The sequence below is a fragment of the Exophiala xenobiotica genome (assembly GCF_000835505.1).
Source record: "Exophiala xenobiotica strain CBS 118157 unplaced genomic scaffold supercont1.7, whole genome shotgun sequence".
Lineage (NCBI taxonomy): Eukaryota > Fungi > Ascomycota > Eurotiomycetes > Chaetothyriales > Herpotrichiellaceae > Exophiala > Exophiala xenobiotica.
The window spans coordinates 2,191,102-2,209,628 of NW_013562488.1; the positions used below are offsets into that span (position 1 = coordinate 2,191,102).

General features: G+C 51.7%; 3 protein-coding genes across 3 annotated transcripts; 2 read left to right on the plus strand and 1 right to left on the minus strand.

The window, feature by feature from the left end:
- The first annotated feature begins 99 nt into the window (after positions 1-99).
- PV05_11502 (uncharacterized protein) lies at positions 100-14,830 on the plus strand. Its single transcript, XM_013454991.1, has one exon. It carries the CDS (start codon positions 168-170, stop codon positions 14,691-14,693), a length of 14,526 nt encoding a protein of 4,841 aa, XP_013310445.1. The 5' UTR covers positions 100-167; the 3' UTR covers positions 14,694-14,830.
- A 67-nt stretch (positions 14,831-14,897) lies between these two features.
- Positions 14,898-18,497, minus strand: PV05_11503 (uncharacterized protein). The gene has a single exon (XM_013454992.1). It carries the CDS (start codon positions 18,414-18,416, stop codon positions 17,280-17,282), a length of 1,137 nt encoding a protein of 378 aa, XP_013310446.1. The 5' UTR covers positions 18,417-18,497; the 3' UTR covers positions 14,898-17,279.
- Positions 15,496-17,094, plus strand: PV05_11504 (uncharacterized protein; the record flags this gene model as incomplete). The annotated part of the gene is made up of 1 exon (XM_013454993.1): positions 15,496-17,094. One exon carries the CDS (start codon positions 15,496-15,498, stop codon positions 17,092-17,094), a length of 1,599 nt encoding a protein of 532 aa, XP_013310447.1.
- Positions 18,498-18,527: the final 30 nt, after the last annotated feature.

An 18,527-nucleotide genomic window follows, 5' to 3' on the forward strand; every position in this document is an offset into this window, starting at 1 on the left:
TGCGCCACATCCGAAGTTGAGCCACCCTCGACTTTTTTTGATGCCAAGATTCGACATTGGAAGGCAAACCTCGACTTGAGATTTCATCTTCGATGTTTCTTCAACACGACCAAGATCTCATTTGATCTGAGAGGGTTCTCTCAATCTATCGCATCAGAATTCGCACCATGCAAGATATAGCAGTGTACTGCTCGTGGTCTGATGCGCAACTGACAGAAGACGCGAGACTTCCGGCCGAACTTCGATCCATAATCCTTCGATCAACTGGATCAGAGTATTTCCAGACACTCGCCAACGCGGCGACGACATCACCACAATATGCAGACATATTGTTTCCGCTGTACAAACCACTTTACCCAGAGCTTGTGGCACGATGGACGACGTTCACCTCAACACCACCCGTCAGTGAACTCGTCCACTCAATTTCATGTCTAGCCCGGTTACTACCTTTTGCCACGTATCTTCGTCGCCATGTCAGAGATGTCATACTTTCGCAATCCTTGTTCACGCGGTTACGTGAAGCAGAAGGCACTTCATTCCAAGTTGATGACCAAGACTTGCAGTCACTACTACTCGCCTTGTTTCGCGTTCTGTCCTTTGACCGAGACCTCCTCGCCGAGACTGCTGCTCCCACATATCTGTCGTCGTTCCTTTACCACTCATCACTGCCAATCCGATACATGGCCATCCAATGCCTTTGCTTGGTGATGCATTTTGCAGATGATTTTGCCGAGCAAATGGTCGAAACGTATATCGGCAAAGACCCAATCTTGGGTGACTGGGAGACCAGACAAATCGACTACCGAATACTGAAGATTTGGGAGGAGTATCGATGGAAGGAGCAATCAAAAGCATTGACAGACGTGGAAAGTCGACTCCAAAAAGCTGTGCCCTTAACCCAGGTACGGACTTTACACGCCAGTGATCTTAGCCCGACAACTGCAAGTCTTGGAGGCGTGCTCCTACCTCGAGCGAGCGTGCTCGAGTCGTCGAATTCAAGCTTCGTCCTCACCTCCACCGCAACAAGAAATCTACAGCAAGTCGGCCAATGTCTGCTGACAGAAAAGCCGGTTCTGCTCTCTGGTCCACCGGGCTCAAGCAAAACTGCCGTCGTACACGAAGCGGCCAGGTTGCTGAACAAGCTGTCAACGATGATCACTCTACATCTGAATGAACAGACAGACGCGAAGAGCTTGTTAGGGGTCTACACCTCCTCTCCGGATGGCGATTCTTTCACCTGGCAGGCCGGGGTTCTGACGAAGGCAATCCAGCAAGGACGATGGGTATTGATCGAAGATATTGACCGGGCTCCAGCCGAGGTCATGGGCGTGCTTCGTCCTATCCTTGAAAATGGTGAATTGTTTCTGCCCAGCCGCAAGGAGACCATCCGGCCCAAAGACGGATTTCGCATTCTTGCCACCATCAAGTCTTCAGGTCGCTCATCCCCTCTGACGGCCGGCTCGCGGCAGTCCTGGCTTTTGAACCCTCGGCTATGGTCCATAGTTGAGGTCGCCACCTACGACCCGTCCGAAATCGAGGCCTTGCTACGCTCGAGATACTCTGCTGCCGATATCTTCCTTTCTACGGTTTTGGAGGTCCACAAGCAAATTTCAGAACTGTATAGTGACGACACGCGTTTCAAGAGCTTGCAAACAAGGTCGCCTTCCCTGCGAGACTTGCTGAAGTGGACACGACGGATAGTGCGGAGGCTTCCTGACTCTGAACAGGTGTCAGCCTCGAAACCTCTAGCGCAAGCGACGAAATTCCACATCTTCAAAGATGCGGTTGACTGCTATGCTAGCTATATCAGCGACGATGAGCTCCATGACGTTGTAGCTGCCTCTATAGCTCGGGAGATGGGAATCTCGCCGCAGCAGATGCGGCATTGCTTGGATGAAGGATTTGGAAACATTTCAGACAGCGGTAATGCCATCCAGATCGGTCGAAGCACACTCCACAAAGTAGCAAGCCGTCGGCGACAGCCTCAGAAAACACCATTTGCGCTCACGAGATATGCTCAACGAACACTTGACCGCATTGCCGCCGGTGCAAGCTGTTCAGAACCTTGTCTCCTGGTGGGCGAGACAGGTGTGGGGAAAACTACTCTAGTCCAGCACATTGCAAACCTCGTGAGTCAGAAACTTACTGTTGTGAACCTATCGCAGCAGAGTGAGGTCAGTGATCTTCTAGGTGGGTTGAAGCCCGTGACCACACGTTCGATCATTTTGCCTCTAGTCGAAACGTTCCACTCCTTGTTTGACGACACGTTCTCATCCAGGAGGAATGAGAAGTTTCAAATAGCAATTACAAAAGCAGTTACGAAGCAGAACTGGTCAAGGTTGATGATCTTATGGAACGAAGCCATTCAGCTTGCGGCCGATTCGCTGGCGACAATTTCAGACTCACCCAGACCCGACGATCCTCTTCGTGCCGCGAAGAGAAGGAAGCTTGCAACGCCCAAGTACGATGCTTTGCGCAGCAGGTGGGCAGAATTTGAAGAGAGTTGCAAGAAGATTCGTTCACAGGTCGAACATGGGGACAAGAACCATACCTTTGCCTTTGTTGAAGGGCGACTCGTGCGGGCGGTCCGAGAAGGGGAGTGGGTTCTGCTTGATGAGATAAATTTGGCAACAGCAGATACACTTGACTACATTGTAAGTCTCCTTCACAATGGTGACGATGAGAGACCCTCACTTCTTCTCGCCGAAGCTGGGAGCATCGAGACGATCATCGCGCATCCAAATTTCAGAATTTTTGCTGCTATGAACCCAGCCACAGATGCTGGAAAGAAGGATCTTCCCTCAGGCCTGCGGTCTCGCTTCACGGAAATCTACGTCCCTTCTGGCGACAGTAGCCTGGAAGACCTCACGAAGATAATTCAGTCATACCTGGGAAGCCAGCTTGACAACGATAAACGTGCGGCGCAGGATCTGGCTAAGACCTACCTTGATCTCAAGAAGCTCAACCAGGAGCACAAGTTGACAGATGGAGCCGGCGATGTTCCTCACTTCAGTATCCGATCCCTTGTCCGCTGCCTGTTGTACGTCCTGCAACATAGCGCAAGCCACGGACTGAGGCGAGCCATGTTTGAAGGCTTTGCAATGAGCTTCTTCACGGTGCTCAGCAGAGCGTCCGAAACCCTGGCTCTTCCGTGCCTCGAAAAGCATCTTCTATCTAACGTCAAAAACCGGAAATCTTTCCTCAGCCAGCAGCCCAAGATGCCTTTTAATGGAGAAGAATTCATTGCCTTCAGACACCATCTTGTAAAGAAAGGACCAATGAGTCCTGATTTCCAGCCTCACTACATCAGAACTCCTTCGGTGGAACGCAATCTTCTCAATCTGGCCCGAGCCGCATCGATGCGCCGCTTCCCGATACTTCTCCAAGGTCCTACTTCCGCTGGAAAGACCAGCATGGTGGAGTATCTCGCAAAGCTGTCTGGCAACAAATTCGTCAGAATCAACAATCATGAACATACCGACCTCCAAGAGTATCTCGGCAGCTACGTCTCTGATGCCGATGGAAAGCTACAATACCGGGAAGGTGTGCTTGTGGCCGCTCTCCGACAGGGCCACTGGATCGTACTGGACGAACTGAATCTGGCTCCTAGTGATGTCCTGGAGGCACTGAACCGCCTGCTTGACGACAATCGAGAGTTGTTGATACCCGAGTCTCAAGAAATTGTTCGACCACATCCCAACTTCATGCTTTTTGCGACACAAAATCCTGCTGGACTCTATGGTGGACGAAAGCGCCTTTCACGTGCCTTCAGAAATCGCTTCCTTGAACTTCATTTCGACGATATCCCCGAAGATGAGCTTGAGATTATCCTACGAGAACGAGCACAGATTGCCCCTTCCTTTTGCACTCAAATTGTCGCTGTGTACAAAAAGCTTTCGCTGCAGAGGCAATCTTCGAGACTGTTTGAACAGCGGAACAGCTTTGCGACTTTGAGAGATTTGTTTCGATGGGCGTCAAGAACCGTGGATGATAGGCAGCAGCTTGCCAATCATGGGTTCATGCTCCTGGCTGAAAGAGTAAGAGAACCCGCCGAGCGTGCCGTTGTAAAGAAGACTATTGAAGAGACCATGAAAGTCGCCATTGATGAGAGCGTGCTGTACGGGCTACCAGCGATACCCAATAGCGTACAGCAATCCAATGGAGTTGTCTGGACCTTAGCTATGCGAAGGCTCTTCGTCCTGGTCTCCCAAGCTCTGAAGCACAACGAGCCTGTTCTGCTTGTTGGCGAAACGGGATGCGGAAAGACGCAAATCTGTCAAGTCATTGCGGCGGCCTTCGATCGACCTCTTGACATATACAACGCCCACACAAATACCGAAACCGGCGATCTCATTGGCTCTCAACGACCTGTCCGAAACCGGTCTGAGCTGGAGTTGCGCATTCGAAAAAATTGGCAAAAATTGATCGATCCGCAGAGGAATGGGCTCTCGATCGAGGAACTCGATGTTGATCAATTGATACAGCGATTCTCTACCATGGATGTTTCGACCTTTGAGCCTGAGGCCGTGGCACGGACACGTGCAAGTATCGGAGCATATCAGGCCCTGTTCGCCTGGGGTGATGGGAGCCTTGTCAGAGCTATGAAGACAGGCAATCATTTCTTGCTGGACGAGATCTCACTAGCTGATGACTCGGTCCTAGAACGATTGAATAGCGTCCTCGAGCCGTCAAGAACCATCCTGCTTGCAGAGAAAGGCTCCATGGACAATCTTGTTGTCGCTCATCCAAGTTTCCAATTCTTGGCGACGATGAATCCGGGTGGTGATTATGGCAAACGAGAATTGTCGGCTGCTCTTCGAAACCGATTGACAGAGATCTGGGTTCCTCCTTTGTCACAAGAAGCGGACATTCTGCCGATCGTCCAAAACAAGCTGGCTTCAAACCAGGAGGACGTGGCGCGAGGCATGCTAACATTCGCGACCTGGTTTCGCCAAACATTTCACAACGTTGCCTCGGACGTTGTTTCTCTCCGCGATTTGCTGGCGTGGGCAGAATTCATCAACCGTGCCTTGTCCCTAGGGGCTAAAGTTGCATTCATCCAAGGAGCTTTCATGATCTATGTCGATTCTATCGGAGCCAATCCTGCTGGCATGACTTCGACGGGTGCAATGGACATCCACGATTCGAGACGTAAATGCTTAGAGCAGCTCCAAAGCCTCGCGACCGTTGACGTCTTCAGGCACTATTTCGAGACTCCCAAGCTCGAAGCTGCCGACAATGCTCTTGCGATTGGGCCCTTTTCCTTGCCTCGAACCCGGAAAGGGATCGACGATATGCCGGACCTGGTTTTTGACGCTCCGACAACTTTGCAGAATACCATGAGAATTGTACGTGCTCTACAGATGGCCAGGCCGATCCTTCTTGAAGGTAGTCCAGGTGTTGGCAAGACTGCGATTGTGACAGCTTTGGCCCAAGCCTCAGGCAGACAATTAACCCGCATCAATCTGTCGGACCAAACAGATCTCATGGATTTGTTCGGTGCAGATGCACCTTCTGAAACCGAACAGATGGGCAAATTCTCCTGGCAGAACGGACCTCTACTGGAAGCTATGCAGAGTGGCGGCTGGGTTCTCCTAGACGAGATGAACTTGGCCTCTCAATCTGTCCTGGAAGGCTTAAACTCTTGCCTGGACCACCGAAGAGAAGTTTACATCGCTGAGTTGGACAAGTCTTTCACTTGTCACCCCGAATTTACATTGTTCGCCGCTCAAAATCCACACCATCAAGGCGGTGGAAGAAAAGGTCTGCCGGCGTCTTTTGTGAATCGATTTACCGTGGTGTACGCCGATGCTTTCAAACAGGAGGATCTTATTTGCATCTGCCAGCGCAAGTTCCCTAGCGTTCCTGCGGATCAGCTCAAGGGCGTGGTTGAGACGGCTACACAGATCGATCAACTCGTCTCGCAAGCGCCACCGTTCAGTCAAGGAGGCCCTTGGGAGCTGAATCTTCGTGATGTCAGTCGATGGTTGGCGCTCTGCGAGACACAGCCTACACTCCCTGCGTCAGCTCACTTTCGCACTATTGTGACAGGACGATTTCGCACAACTTCCCAGAGAGACTTGTCTCTCAAGGTCTGCGAGAATGTGTGGCAGTCACCATTTCTGGAGAACTTTTACACATGCATATCATCGACGTCTTTGCAAGTTGGAACCGCGTTTCTTGCCAGAGATGGTATACTCCAACGAGCCAAAGGATCCAACGTGACCGTTGCCGTCTCACATCTGCCTCCAGCAAATTCAGTGATTACGGCAGTCAACAGCAACTGGCCAGTGATCCTGAGTGGACCTCCTGGCTCTGGCAAGACAACCCTTGTTCAATCGCTTGCAGCTATGTGCGGTATCGAACTTGTTGAATTCTCGATGAACGCCGATGTGGACACTATGGACCTTGTTGGCGGCTTTGAGCAATATGATGTCCGCCGAGAGATCGTGGATTTTCAGCGCAGAGTGAGAGATGCTCTTCGGCAAAGAATTGCACTTGCAATGGGACCACAATCTCCCAACAGAAACCATGCATACCTGCTCGGCTTGTGGCAAAAGTTAGATTCAGATGAGGCGAAACTTGACGACCTCTCACGACTTTTGCCTACTTTATCGGGACTCCTACCGGACTTTGCCAGCTCCATCGAAGCGTTTTCCAAGCTGCTGAGCTCGGCCGACAATATGCGGTCGCGTTTTGTATGGAATGACGGCATCCTTGTTGATGCTGTTGAGAAAGGCTGCTGGCTAGTTCTCGACAATGCGAACCTCTGCAATCCATCCGTACTCGATCGACTCAACTCGCTCCTCGAACCAAATGGACTGCTCGCAGTAAGCGAGCATCACAATGCCGGCAACACCAGAGTTATCAAGCCGCATCCCAACTTTCGCATATTTTTGACGATGGATCCTCGATATGGAGAGCTGTCACGAGCTATGCGTAATCGCTCCTTAGAGATCTCTATGCCGGTTCTTAGCGACGACGACTTCGGGCCACATCAGATTCAGTACCCATATACATCCTCCGTTGCTCGGCTGAGGCAGCTATCCGAAGCATCTTGCGAAAGTTTCAAACCTGAAGCCATTGAGGCATTTGTCGACAACCTCTCCGCTAGAGAAATGACACTCTTTCATGGCCATGAACCCGCTTTACCTGGCACTGAGATCCTCGAGAAGGAGGTATCCATCCGAAAGAGCTTCGACTTCACTGAGGCTTACCGGTTGTCATGCTTGTCCACAAACGTGGTGCACTCAGATCTACCGCAGCTCGTAGCACTCAACGAGCCTTTGATCCAACTCCAGCGCCCCCTTGCCGGGAGAATTTGGTTTTTCACAACGGCGGAACTGTTTACGCGAACATGGTATGTCACTCGACAGCTGGCCGAGATCGAGGATGGTCTCAAGGCCGCGAGGAATCGTACACGCACCGTTCCTGCCAAAGAAAGAACTGTCCTTGAGAAGTCTTCTGCCGCCATGGCAGGTCAGTCGAAACTCCCCGCAGACGTACCTCACGTCTACGCCTTTGCCCAAACTTTTATCTCCAAGCTCGCAACGGCTTTTCCAGCAGGATTGGCAGACCCGCAACTACTGGTAGCTATCGAGCATATTCTCGCACTGGTGAGGTATATGATGTTCGTTTCAAATGTCAGATCGTTGGACTCTGCACATCTAAATGCCACTGTGCAGATTGGAACGGACATTGTTCGTCATGTGCAGGCTAAGTTCCCTGACTTGGCGGCTCTTTTCCAGAAGTCCCTGGCAGTGGTATCGGCTCAGGACCATACACTTACAACCGGGTTGGGGCTTCAGCTCATGTGGCCACTATTTCAGCCGAAGACAGCACGAACAGAATTGCAACTGGAAACACAAGTAGCTCTCGAAGAACTCATTGCCAGATTTGACCGGGTATGTCAGTCTCTGGCTCAATCTCGAGCGTCGCTGTCCGCCTTGAGGTCCAAGCTGCAGCAGGCTTATGCTTCTATCCTGGACTCCGATCAAGCGCCGACATTACTGGGCCCTCTTCAAGCAGCTGTTGCGGACCTTGAAATGCAGTCGCTTGACGGCTTCGTGCTCGAGGGGAAATTCCAACATGTGATGGATTACATTCATCAAATTGTCACTCTCCAAGGACGCGATGCAGATCGCGCCGAGCTGGAATTGGTGGCAATGTTCACGAAAAGCGCACGAAGAGCCTTGCTGCCCACTTCAACGGATCTTGAAGTACCACTCTGTCTCAGTCAGCTTGCTTCGCTGGATACTTCCATGCTGTTCCATCAGAACTCGATCGGAGTCGACCTCGTGGTGAAAATGACCTCGGTGCAAGAGCAGCCCCTTGGTATGCTCGCCCATGCCAAGGAAGAGTTGTCTTTGGTGGTACGAGAATTGACTTCTCACACGAATGCCTTCGATGGCTGGATGAAACCCTTGTTTGCAAATCTTGGCATTGTGCTCTTCGGCATACTGCACGCTCACTCGGAACTTCTGACTGAGCAGGCCAAGTCATGTTTATCTCAGGGCGGCTGGGTTGATGTTGTCCAGCTTGCGCAGGTACCTCGCGACAACGCCGTCCTGACCGGTCACGGTCAGGGTTACTTCGCTGAGATCTATCACAATTATATCTATGAGAGCGTGGTCTCGCTTGCTCATGGAGATCATACTGTGCCAGAAGAGCTTGCAAGGTGTCTGATCAGTTTGTCCCTCGCTGGTCTCAAATTGATGGTACCAGACAGAACCATGGATCCGGCTATCTACCCAAACGTCGCGTTCCAACTGCACCAAAGAAGACTCAATGAGGTGGAGTCTAAGATCCAAGGCCAAGTTGAATTTCACCACCGAACTATGGGACAAGAAACAAGCATGGTGATTCGGATCTTGCAAAATGCACTTCTTGCTCTTGGGAGTGTTCCACCACCACCGGAGGTACTCAGGCCGGGCAAGTCAGAGCTCAGTAAACTCCAGGAGATATTCACGAGGATTGCTCATGTTCTATTGAAAGGTCAGCCAGCCACTGAGGACAACATGATCGGTTCAGAATGGTTAAAGCAATGGACGTCTGATCAAGGCCGGCTGAACTTGCGGACGATTACCGAGCGGCTCGAGAGGTCCAATCGGGCTTACGATGACTTTGTCAAACCGATCCTCTGGTTCTTGAGGTGCCTCTCTCAGGGTCTGGATCTTGTTCCACTACAATCGACCGAACAGGGCGATACTGGCGATATCGCAGAAGTCGTTCGTCGCACTCCGATGCTGGGCGCAAGCCCTGTCAGCCTACAGTCATGGACTGCACCGGTGAATGAAAACTCCCGACCGTCCGCCAGGTTTCAGTGGCTCGAACACGTCGGCCTGACCAAGAGCTTAGTCCAAAAGGATGAAAATGGCGCCAGCAAAGACTTGATTGCCGTTCTTGACCAGTTCTATCTGGAATGGAAGACTCGTTTGACAAAAGACCAATTCGAAGCAGAGAGTCAATCTCGGTATTACGCGTATCGTGGCGATGGGGCCAAGGAAGAAGAAGCCGACATTCATGAAATGCAGGAAATGTTTCCAGCCTTTGATGAGCAAATCTCAGAGACAGATGGTCTTGAGGCGAAATATGATGCTCGCGCTGTCACAGTCAAGTTGGCTTCACTACATCAGAAACTCTACACCGTGCAAGATCCGCAGGAGACTATGCAGAAGATTATCTTGGGCGCTCTCGAAGAGGTCGCAGCATGCAAAAAGCGCGCCAGCGGCGGACAGTCCGAATCCTCTTTCACAGATCTCTTGCCTGCAATTCTGCTCTTGATGGAGAAAAAGGTGGCAGGAATGGACGAGACAGGCCACACTCGACAACTCAACATCTACAGCGATTCAGATGTTGCGGAAAGCGAGAAACTCTTCCAGATGGTACGTCAGGTGCAAGTCCGATTCACTGCTATCGCACAAAGATGGCCCGAACATGCTGTCCCCGCAGAAACACTTTCTTTCTGCAAAGAAGTCCTGCATTTGAGCATCAGCGATCCGATCGCGAAGCTTATGACCAAGACCGAGAAGCTGTACGAGATAATATCACAGTGGCAGAGCGTCGCAAGCAGAGAATGGTCCGTCACGCCACTTCTTGATCAACTTACATCTCTTATAGTCAGCTGGAGACGCTTGGAACTGCTCTCTTGGTCCGGACTCCTTAACGAAGAGAAACGGAGGCATGAGGAGGATGCGCAAGCGTGGTACTTCATTGCGTACGAGTCAGTGCTGCACAACTCTGGGAGACTGCTCGCCGATGGCGAAGATATGCAGATTCATACTAAGGGACTCGCAAGAACTCTGGAAAGCTTCTTCAAGACCTCTACCCTTGGCCAATATTCTGCCCGTATCAGGCTCCTCGATGCCTTGAACGGCACTCTTGGGGATATTACAAGACAGGACAAAAACATGCTTCCTATTCACACTTGCGTCACCAACATTATCGAGCACTACCGGAGATATGAATCTACTATCGAGGCCTCGCTTCAGAGCGGTCGTGCTGGTCTCGAAACAGCCTTGAAAGACCAGATCAAAATGGCAAGCTGGAAGGATACGAACATCACTGCACTTCGGGACAGCGCGCGCCGATCACACCACAAATTGTTCAAGATCGTGAAGAAATATCGTAGCCTCTTGAACCAATCTGTCACAGTCTTTAAATCCACCAGCCGACCAGCCGAAATCACCGAAGCCACAGCTTCTTTCGAGCTCACCGAAGTCTCATCGTCGTCGCACAGACTTGAAGCGGCGCAGAAGCAATGCAGCGAGAATCTTCCTGACTGGGACAAGCGACCCGACAGACTGACAAACACCCTCGGTGCAGCCAAGAGCATGCGATATTTGTACATGGGAGTCAAGAGTGAACTTGCAGTACACTTGGAGCTAGCCTCCTTCCGAGAAGATCTGCAAGAAACCATCAAGCAGTTGAGATCCGAGACTCCTTCGACATTGACAGAGGAGAACACTGCCATGGTGCGTCATCTTCAGGAGAGAAAGAGACGCCTCCTTGCGGACACCCTGAAAGCAGTCATACAAATGGGTGTTAGGAAGAACTTGCCGACCTCTGAGCTCGAAAAGCAGTCTTCGAGTGCCGTTGTTCTCGCCTCTTCGCCCAACCTCACAATCGCTGATCCGTCATCGTCCATTTCGCATGCAAACGCCACCTTCCACGAATTGCTCGATATCATGTCCCAAGTCCGAGCGGGTCGGACTGGTCACTCGGACGACCTGACCGAAGGCGAGGTCGGGCGAAGTCTCGGTCTACTAGAAGGACTCCTCTCTGTCGTTCTCAATCAACGCCAGACCATCGCCTCGCTCGCTGGTAGTGTTTCCGACCTGAAAGGACAGCTGTCGCTTCTACACAATTGTCTGACCTACGTACCCGAAGAGATCTCACAGTCTTCGATCTTCCAGGAAGATTATCAAGCGCTGTCTCGCCGTCTGGCCTGGCTGGCCGAGATCCTAGTTTTGGCCTGCCAAATCTTGAACTTCCAAACGCAACATGCCAAGATTGTCGTGCAGGAGTTATTGGACAGCGTCAGATCCTACAGCAACCGGTTCAAGGAGCTCCGATCCAAACTGGATGGCCTGCTCATACTCCCACATGGTTTGGTAAGTCACGAGGGCGAGACCTTGAAGGCCCAGACAGAACAGACACTATCCGAACTTAGACATTCCCTCGAGAAATGGCAAGTCAAGGAGCCTCGCGTTGAGTTTGTCTTGCGACAGATCATGCCCTGGACCGAAGCGTCATCTGTGGCTTCGAACGGCAATCAGGATGGGTCCCGGACTTTAGATCTCGCGAGGTTTGATGAGAGCCTCAGAACGATTGCGGATTTGATTTTCGTCGCGCTGCAGAGATTATCTCCAGTCCAGAAAGAGATGCCAAATTCGATCGATGACCAAGGCTGGCTCAGCAAAACGGAAAAATGCGCTGCTCAGGCAGTGCGGTCGATGCAAGCCAGCTTCATCTGCGATGCCCTGAGATCGCTGTTGGAGCAACTTCATCATTTGAGTCCGCAAGATTTTATTTATGGATGTCATTTGCTTCGGGTGGCGTCTCCTATCATCGAACAATACTTTTTCATCCTGGAGCACTTACATACGCAACAAAAGGCCGTTCATCTGGAATCTTGCCGTCTTGCTCTTCAATTGGCTACGTCGGTCAACACGCTGCTCACTCAAGGGTTCTGTCGTCCTTCGGAACCGGCAGACGGCCAAGAACAATCCGGCAAGCTTGAAAGCGGCACCGGCCTCGGTGAAGGTGAAGGCGCAGAGGATATCAGCAAAGATGTCAGTGAGGATGAAGACCTCACTGAGCTCGCTCAGTCCCGCGAAAAGGAAGAACAGGATGGAGAAATCGAGAACGCCGAAGATGCTGTTGACATGGGCAACGACGATCTTGAGGGTGAGATGGAAGACTATGATGAGCGAAAATCTGATGAGGATGGTGATGATCGATCTGAAGATGAAGAAGGCAATGATATCGATGAAGAGACTGGATCAGTGGATGATCTCGATCCTACTGCGGTCGACGAGAAGATGTGGGACGACATGAAGAACGAGTCGGAAGACAAGGAACTGAAGAATGATAAAGCGAAGGGTGAGAAGTCAGATGATCAGACTGCAGCAGATGGAGAGAAGGCAGACCAGGAAGACATGGAAGGCCTTGAAGGGGAAGAACAGGTTGACGAGGAAGATGGAGAGGAGGGCGAGGGAGCCGAAAGACCTGAGGCGGAGAATATGGACCCGCACACTGACAACCAAGAGGCTCTGGATTTGCCTGATGAGCTGCAGTTGGCTGGAGAAGAGGAGGCCAAGGAAGACGACATTTCGGATGATGGGATGGATGAATTGTCTGATATCGAGCAGCCGACTGAGGAAGTCGAAAATGCTGAGTTGGATGATGAAAAGGTCGACAAGCCTTTTGATCGGGAAGACGAGAATGGCGACCTCGAAGAGCAAGAAGAAGCTGAAAACGGAATTGCCCAGGACGATGAAGTCATGGAGGATCAACCTGCTGAACAAGAGGAAGATGAACAACTCGATCATGCTACTCGCGAAGATGATGCGGCACAAGAGCAAGACGAACATGCTGGAGGTGAAACTGGTGCCGCCAACGCTCGCCAAGACACAGACAAACAGGAACAAAACACTGAAGGCATGAACGAGGCTGATCAGGAGCCCAATCCTCAGCAATCTCAACCTGGAAAAGCCTCCGACGATCAAGATCAAGGCGACAATGGAAAAGGAGCTGCCGAGGTTGGTGCGGGTCGAATGGAAACCATTGAGCATCAGCAGAACGAAGCGTTGAAGAAGCTTGCAGATGTTCTGGATCACTGGCATAATCGTCGCGAGATACTACCAGCCTCAGAAGAGCAGCCTCAAGGAGATCAAGATCCAGATGTGGACATGGCGGATGTCGATTTCGAGCATGTCCAAGAAGAAGACGAAGGGGACGCACAAGCTTTGGGTGCTGCTGCCGGCGATCAGGCTCGCAATCTCGACCAAAGCAAAGTGATTGAGGACGACAATATGCCTGTCGATGACGACATAGATATCCTTGATACTTTGGAGCCCGAGATGCAAGAGAACCTAGCCGAGAGATTCAATCGTCTTCAAGCTCAAGCAAAGGCAGCAGGAGAAGCGAAAGAGAATGGGGCCTTCATACCACGCAATCAACTCCAGAACAACCAACATGCCAGCGAGAAACAAGACATGGATGCAGCTTCAGATGACCTGTCTCCTGATATCGAGCTTTTGGAGCTGGATCAACAAGACTCTGCTCCTACATCTCCGCCAACAAGCATGTCCGATGCTGCTCAGCTGTGGAATCAATGCTCGGCCACGACACACCAATTCTCGCTCATACTGACCGAACAACTTCGTCTCATTCTCTCTCCCACGACAGCGACCAAACTTCGCGGGGACTATCGCACGGGCAAACGGCTTAACATCAAACGCATCATTCCTTACATCGCGTCGAACTACAAGCGGGACAAGATTTGGATGCGACGTTCTGTGCCCAGCAAGCGAAATTACCAGATCATGATAGCTGTGGACGACAGCAAATCCATGAGTGAGTCGGGCGCGGATCTTCTTGCCTTCGAAACACTAGCCATGCTCACCAAAGCACTGTCGATGCTCGAGGTCGGCGAAATCTGTGTCGTCGGATTTGGTGATGAAGAGCACATCCGCGTGGCCCATCCATTCGGTACGCCCTTCTCGCCAGCCGAGTCCGGTGTGAATGTGTTTCGCTCATTCGGCTTCAATCAACGAGGTACGAACGTGAAAAATCTTGTCAGAGAAAGTATCCAGCTCTTCAGCGACGCGCGACTCAAGGGCCACAGCTCGTCTGAAGATCTCTGGCAATTGCAACTCATCGTTAGCGATGGACACTGTTCGAACCATGAGGGTATTGCAAGACTCGTGCGGCAGGCACAGGCCGAGAAGATCATAATCGTCTTTGTCATTGTGGATGCTGGGCAGGATAGTATTCTCGATTTGCAGGAGGCTGTGTATGAGCCGGATCCGTTGGCGGTCAATGCTGGGGAGATGAGGTTGAGGACGAAACGGTATCTGGAGGGGTTTCCATTTCCGTATTATCTTGTCGTAAGGGATGTGCGAGATCTGCCCGGTGTGTTGGCGACGGCGCTGAAGGGGTGGTTCGGAAGCGTGGTCGATGTGCAGTGAATTGTCATGGGAGAGGGATAGGTGAATCAACATTTTGTTTATTCTCCTGAAGAAATACTACCTTTTGCAAGCTGTCTTAAAGGCTCGCAAAGTACAAGTGCTCCGTCAGCATTTCGGGCAGCACGCTGTTCAAGGTCATGCGCGTATCGTAGCTGTGAGCAGGCAACCGACGTAGTCCAGGAACCCTTTTTGCAGAGCGAAGTCCTCAAGTGAAAAGCTCAAAGGTTGAATAGTGCTTTATCGCCCTTGGAGAACACAGGCCGTGTCTTAAATCGTAAACAAGCGGATTGCCTTTTCGGTGCCCGGTATTGATTGTACACCTGAAATCGAGGCTAGGTTCTGGCCTAGGCATAAGGAGAATCCGGATACCATCTTGAGCTGAGAGGTCTGGCTGACGTTAAGTGACTTCCCTGGAGAAGTGGTTTCCCGGCCGAAAAAAAAAGCATCATATCTCTGAGAAATACAGGTTGCTTTCCAACGCCTTGCGTCGGCATCATGGACTACTTGGTGCCCGTTGTACACACCTCTTCGTGCACAGTCAGCTGGCTTTCTATGGGAGTCCTCTCGTCCAGCATGCCGCGTGTGCGGTGAAGAAAAATGCCCGTGACCTGTGTAGTCACTCTCACTGCCTTGACCGCGCTGGCCGTCCCGGTGTGGCAGAAAGGAACGGAGAACCAAAACATAGCACTGCAGCAGTAAATTCAATCGCGACTTTCTCACACCCTTTTTCCTTTCACCATCCGAGTCGTGGTTTCGTTCGTCCTAATTCTTCCTTCTGCTCGCGACATCATCGATGTAAACAATGAATGGCCAGAGTGATGAGCGTGGTGGCCGTGCGGCCCCTGATGCGCCAGCCTTGGACAGCCTGATTGGCCACAAGGACATCTCGTCTTCACATCCTGCCGTGTCAAACAAGGCATCTCTCGCCTTTATGGCTCAAAGCGCGCTGGATCTCTCAAACTCTGGAACTGGCAACTCCTTCCCCTCCTCTTGCTCTTCCTCCTTTGCCTCCTTCGCAACTAGCACCAACACCAGTGGCGACGGCGGTGATCAGCGCGGGAACGATCCTCCTCAAGCACCGCAAGCACCGCAACCTCCTCACAAGGTGTACGCGAGGTCCACTGCCTCGGGAAACCGCTGTGTGCGGTGTATCATCCACAAGAAGAAGTGCGACGGAGTAAGACCTGTATGCGGGTACTGCGTTAGCAGTAGACACCACAAGTACGATTGCGTGTATCCACAAGGCAATCCAACCCGACGACAGCTCGAAGATATGAGGAGACAACAGACGGACACGGCTTCTGGCGCTGGAGGTCAACAGAATGGCGATAACAACAACAGCAACATGAATACATCGGCTGCCACGGCGTCTCCTTCCACAACAGCACAACCTGCTCGACTTACTCCTCCATTGTACGTACGAGAGCTAAGCCATCACCTGTCCCGCATGCGACAGGCTCATATTGCTGCTGCTGCTGCTGATGCACGCGAGCAAGCGGGCAACAATCCCAGCAACACTCTTGCAGGCGCTCCAAATGCAATAATACATCCACTTGCACCACATGCGATGCAGCCAATCCCTTCAATGGCCACCCGACAACAATATATGCCACCACAGATGCAAGTCGTGCAAGGCATGACGGGTATTCAGGCTCAAGGCGTCGGCTTACAGTGCCATACCAGTCAAGCGGCTGGGTTTCAAGCTTCTCAAGCCCACTGTCTCCCTCTCCGAGCATCAGGACACCCAGACCAGCCAGCACCAAGCCAGAGCAACCTGGACCCTCAGCCACGGATAGCGTTGGACTTGAACCATTCCAACGCGATGGCTCGTCGTCGAAATCGCTCTCCTATTCCACAGCGCAATGCACCTCGTCAAGGAGGCCTCTCGCATGACCTAATGCCTCCTCCAATGTTCATGTCGACTAATGTCGTCGAAATCGCTCGACAGGAGTTCCGTCTTTTGCCAGATGGAAGTTTGACATTCCAGCCAGCAATAAACCCTGCGATGATCATGACGCCCATCATCACTGCAACGAACAACATGACAAACAGCATGGGCGGCCAGTCTCCGGCGCGCTTTCCGGAAATGAATTGGGGTCCCCATGATGTGTATACGTCTGATGGGGGCCTCAATGCCAACCCACCACATGGAGACTGCACCTCCGAAACAGTCATTGGGCAGCTCGATGCGCCAGTGAGACGGGCGGCGGATGCAGTTGAACAGGGAGGGCAGAACGAAAGTGAGGATGAGGAGGTCGCCAGTTCGAGTGCAGATGAAGAAGAAGAAGAGGACGGGGACGATGTCGATGCTGAAGATGGAGATGAAGAACAGGTCGGGGACGACGTCGATCGAGAAGAAGATGAAGAGCACGATGAAGAGATGTTGCATGGCGACGAGTAAGCCTATTGTGAGGATTGAACGCGTCCAGATCGCAACGTCTTGGTGTCCGGATTGGAAAGCACGAAGACCGTTGAAGCAAGGAGACAGAGAGTTCAGTCGTCGCCGAGGAGGTGGCCGATAAGATGTGTATGTATTATGAGACGGTTGTCATGAGGTCAAAGCCTGCTCGATACGGTCGATTACCATTACCAACCATATTTTGATCCAGCTTCCTTCTTGTTCTTTCGCCCAGTAGCGAAGCTCTCTTCTAGGGCGTCTTTTTGAGTCGTGGCGGCGCTAAGTAGTTGTTTGAGACTATGTTTGCCCGGAGCGATGCCGCGAACAGGATTATGCTGCACCTGTTCGCCACTCGCTCGTAGTTCTTCATTGGCTGCATATTCCTGGTCTGTGTTGAAGTTGAAGACGTTGATGGCTGTTCCTCCAGAGTCTCCTCGCCGGCCGAAGAGTTGTCGGCGGTCGGCTTTGGAGAGACCTAGATCTGAGGCGATTGAGTCCAGGGATTGGCCTTGATTAGCTGCAGAGCTCGCTGAAGGTACTGCGTTTGATGTAGATGAGAAATTGTCGAAGGCCGGCTCCGGCTCGTCTAGGACTTCCACGATCTCGTCTTCTTCGTCTGGCTGCTCAGAGACGACTTCAGGTACAGCGTCGGTACCCATACCAAATAGGCTGACTTTCTTGGGTGCTGGAGCAGGTGCAGTTACATCAACTGCCGGCGGCCGGACAACACTTGGGGAAGACGTTGTCAGGCCATCAGCACCCTTCGGGACAACAATTTTTGCAGTATCTGCTTTCCGCTTTGGTTTTTTGTTGTTCCGAGCCACTGAGAGAGGTTTGAACATGAATGCATTGCCTTTTGGTGGCTGTGCTATTGATCCGTTTTCCTCGACACCCACGCTTTTCTTAGTGACTGAAGGTATTGTATCATCCTGATCGCCGGTGTCTTGTTCAGCAAAGAATTGCCGCATTTCCGCATCCGCCTCTCGACTGAATCCTGGCTCGGCACCTGTCTTGAGACTGAACACTTTCCTGGCGGCTGGCTTCGGGGTTGTCTTTATGTCTGCATCCCGTTTTGGGGGAGGAAGCAGTGCGTTGAAGCCACTGAAGGCCCCAGCTCCAACGCGTGGTCTTTTGGCCGCTGGTTCGCCATCGGTGTCGCCGTTACTAGGAGTGTCATGTAGTTTGACTTGAATCTTTCTCGGATTTGCTTTGTTGACTGTAAAACTGCTGTTTGTGGGCGCAGTCGAAGGATTCGGTGGTGCGGCTTTGAACTGAGGCTTTTCGTCATCGGACGCTTCTGAATCAGAATATGTCACCAGGGACATGGTGACGGAAGTGCGTGGGGTTGATTGTCTTTGGCAGTTTGATCGTGAATTGAGAGAAAGAATGTATGGGCGAGTTCCTGGTGAGATGCGGATGGATCTCCGAAATTCTGA

What these genes read in the sequence shown, in the direction of transcription:
- PV05_11502 (XM_013454991.1), top strand. Translation starts at nt 168, where the DNA reads ATGCAAGATATAGCAGTGTACTGCTCGTGGTCTGATGCGCAACTGACA.
- PV05_11503 (XM_013454992.1), bottom strand. Translation starts at nt 18,416, where the DNA reads ATGTCCCTGGTGACATATTCTGATTCAGAAGCGTCCGATGACGAAAAG.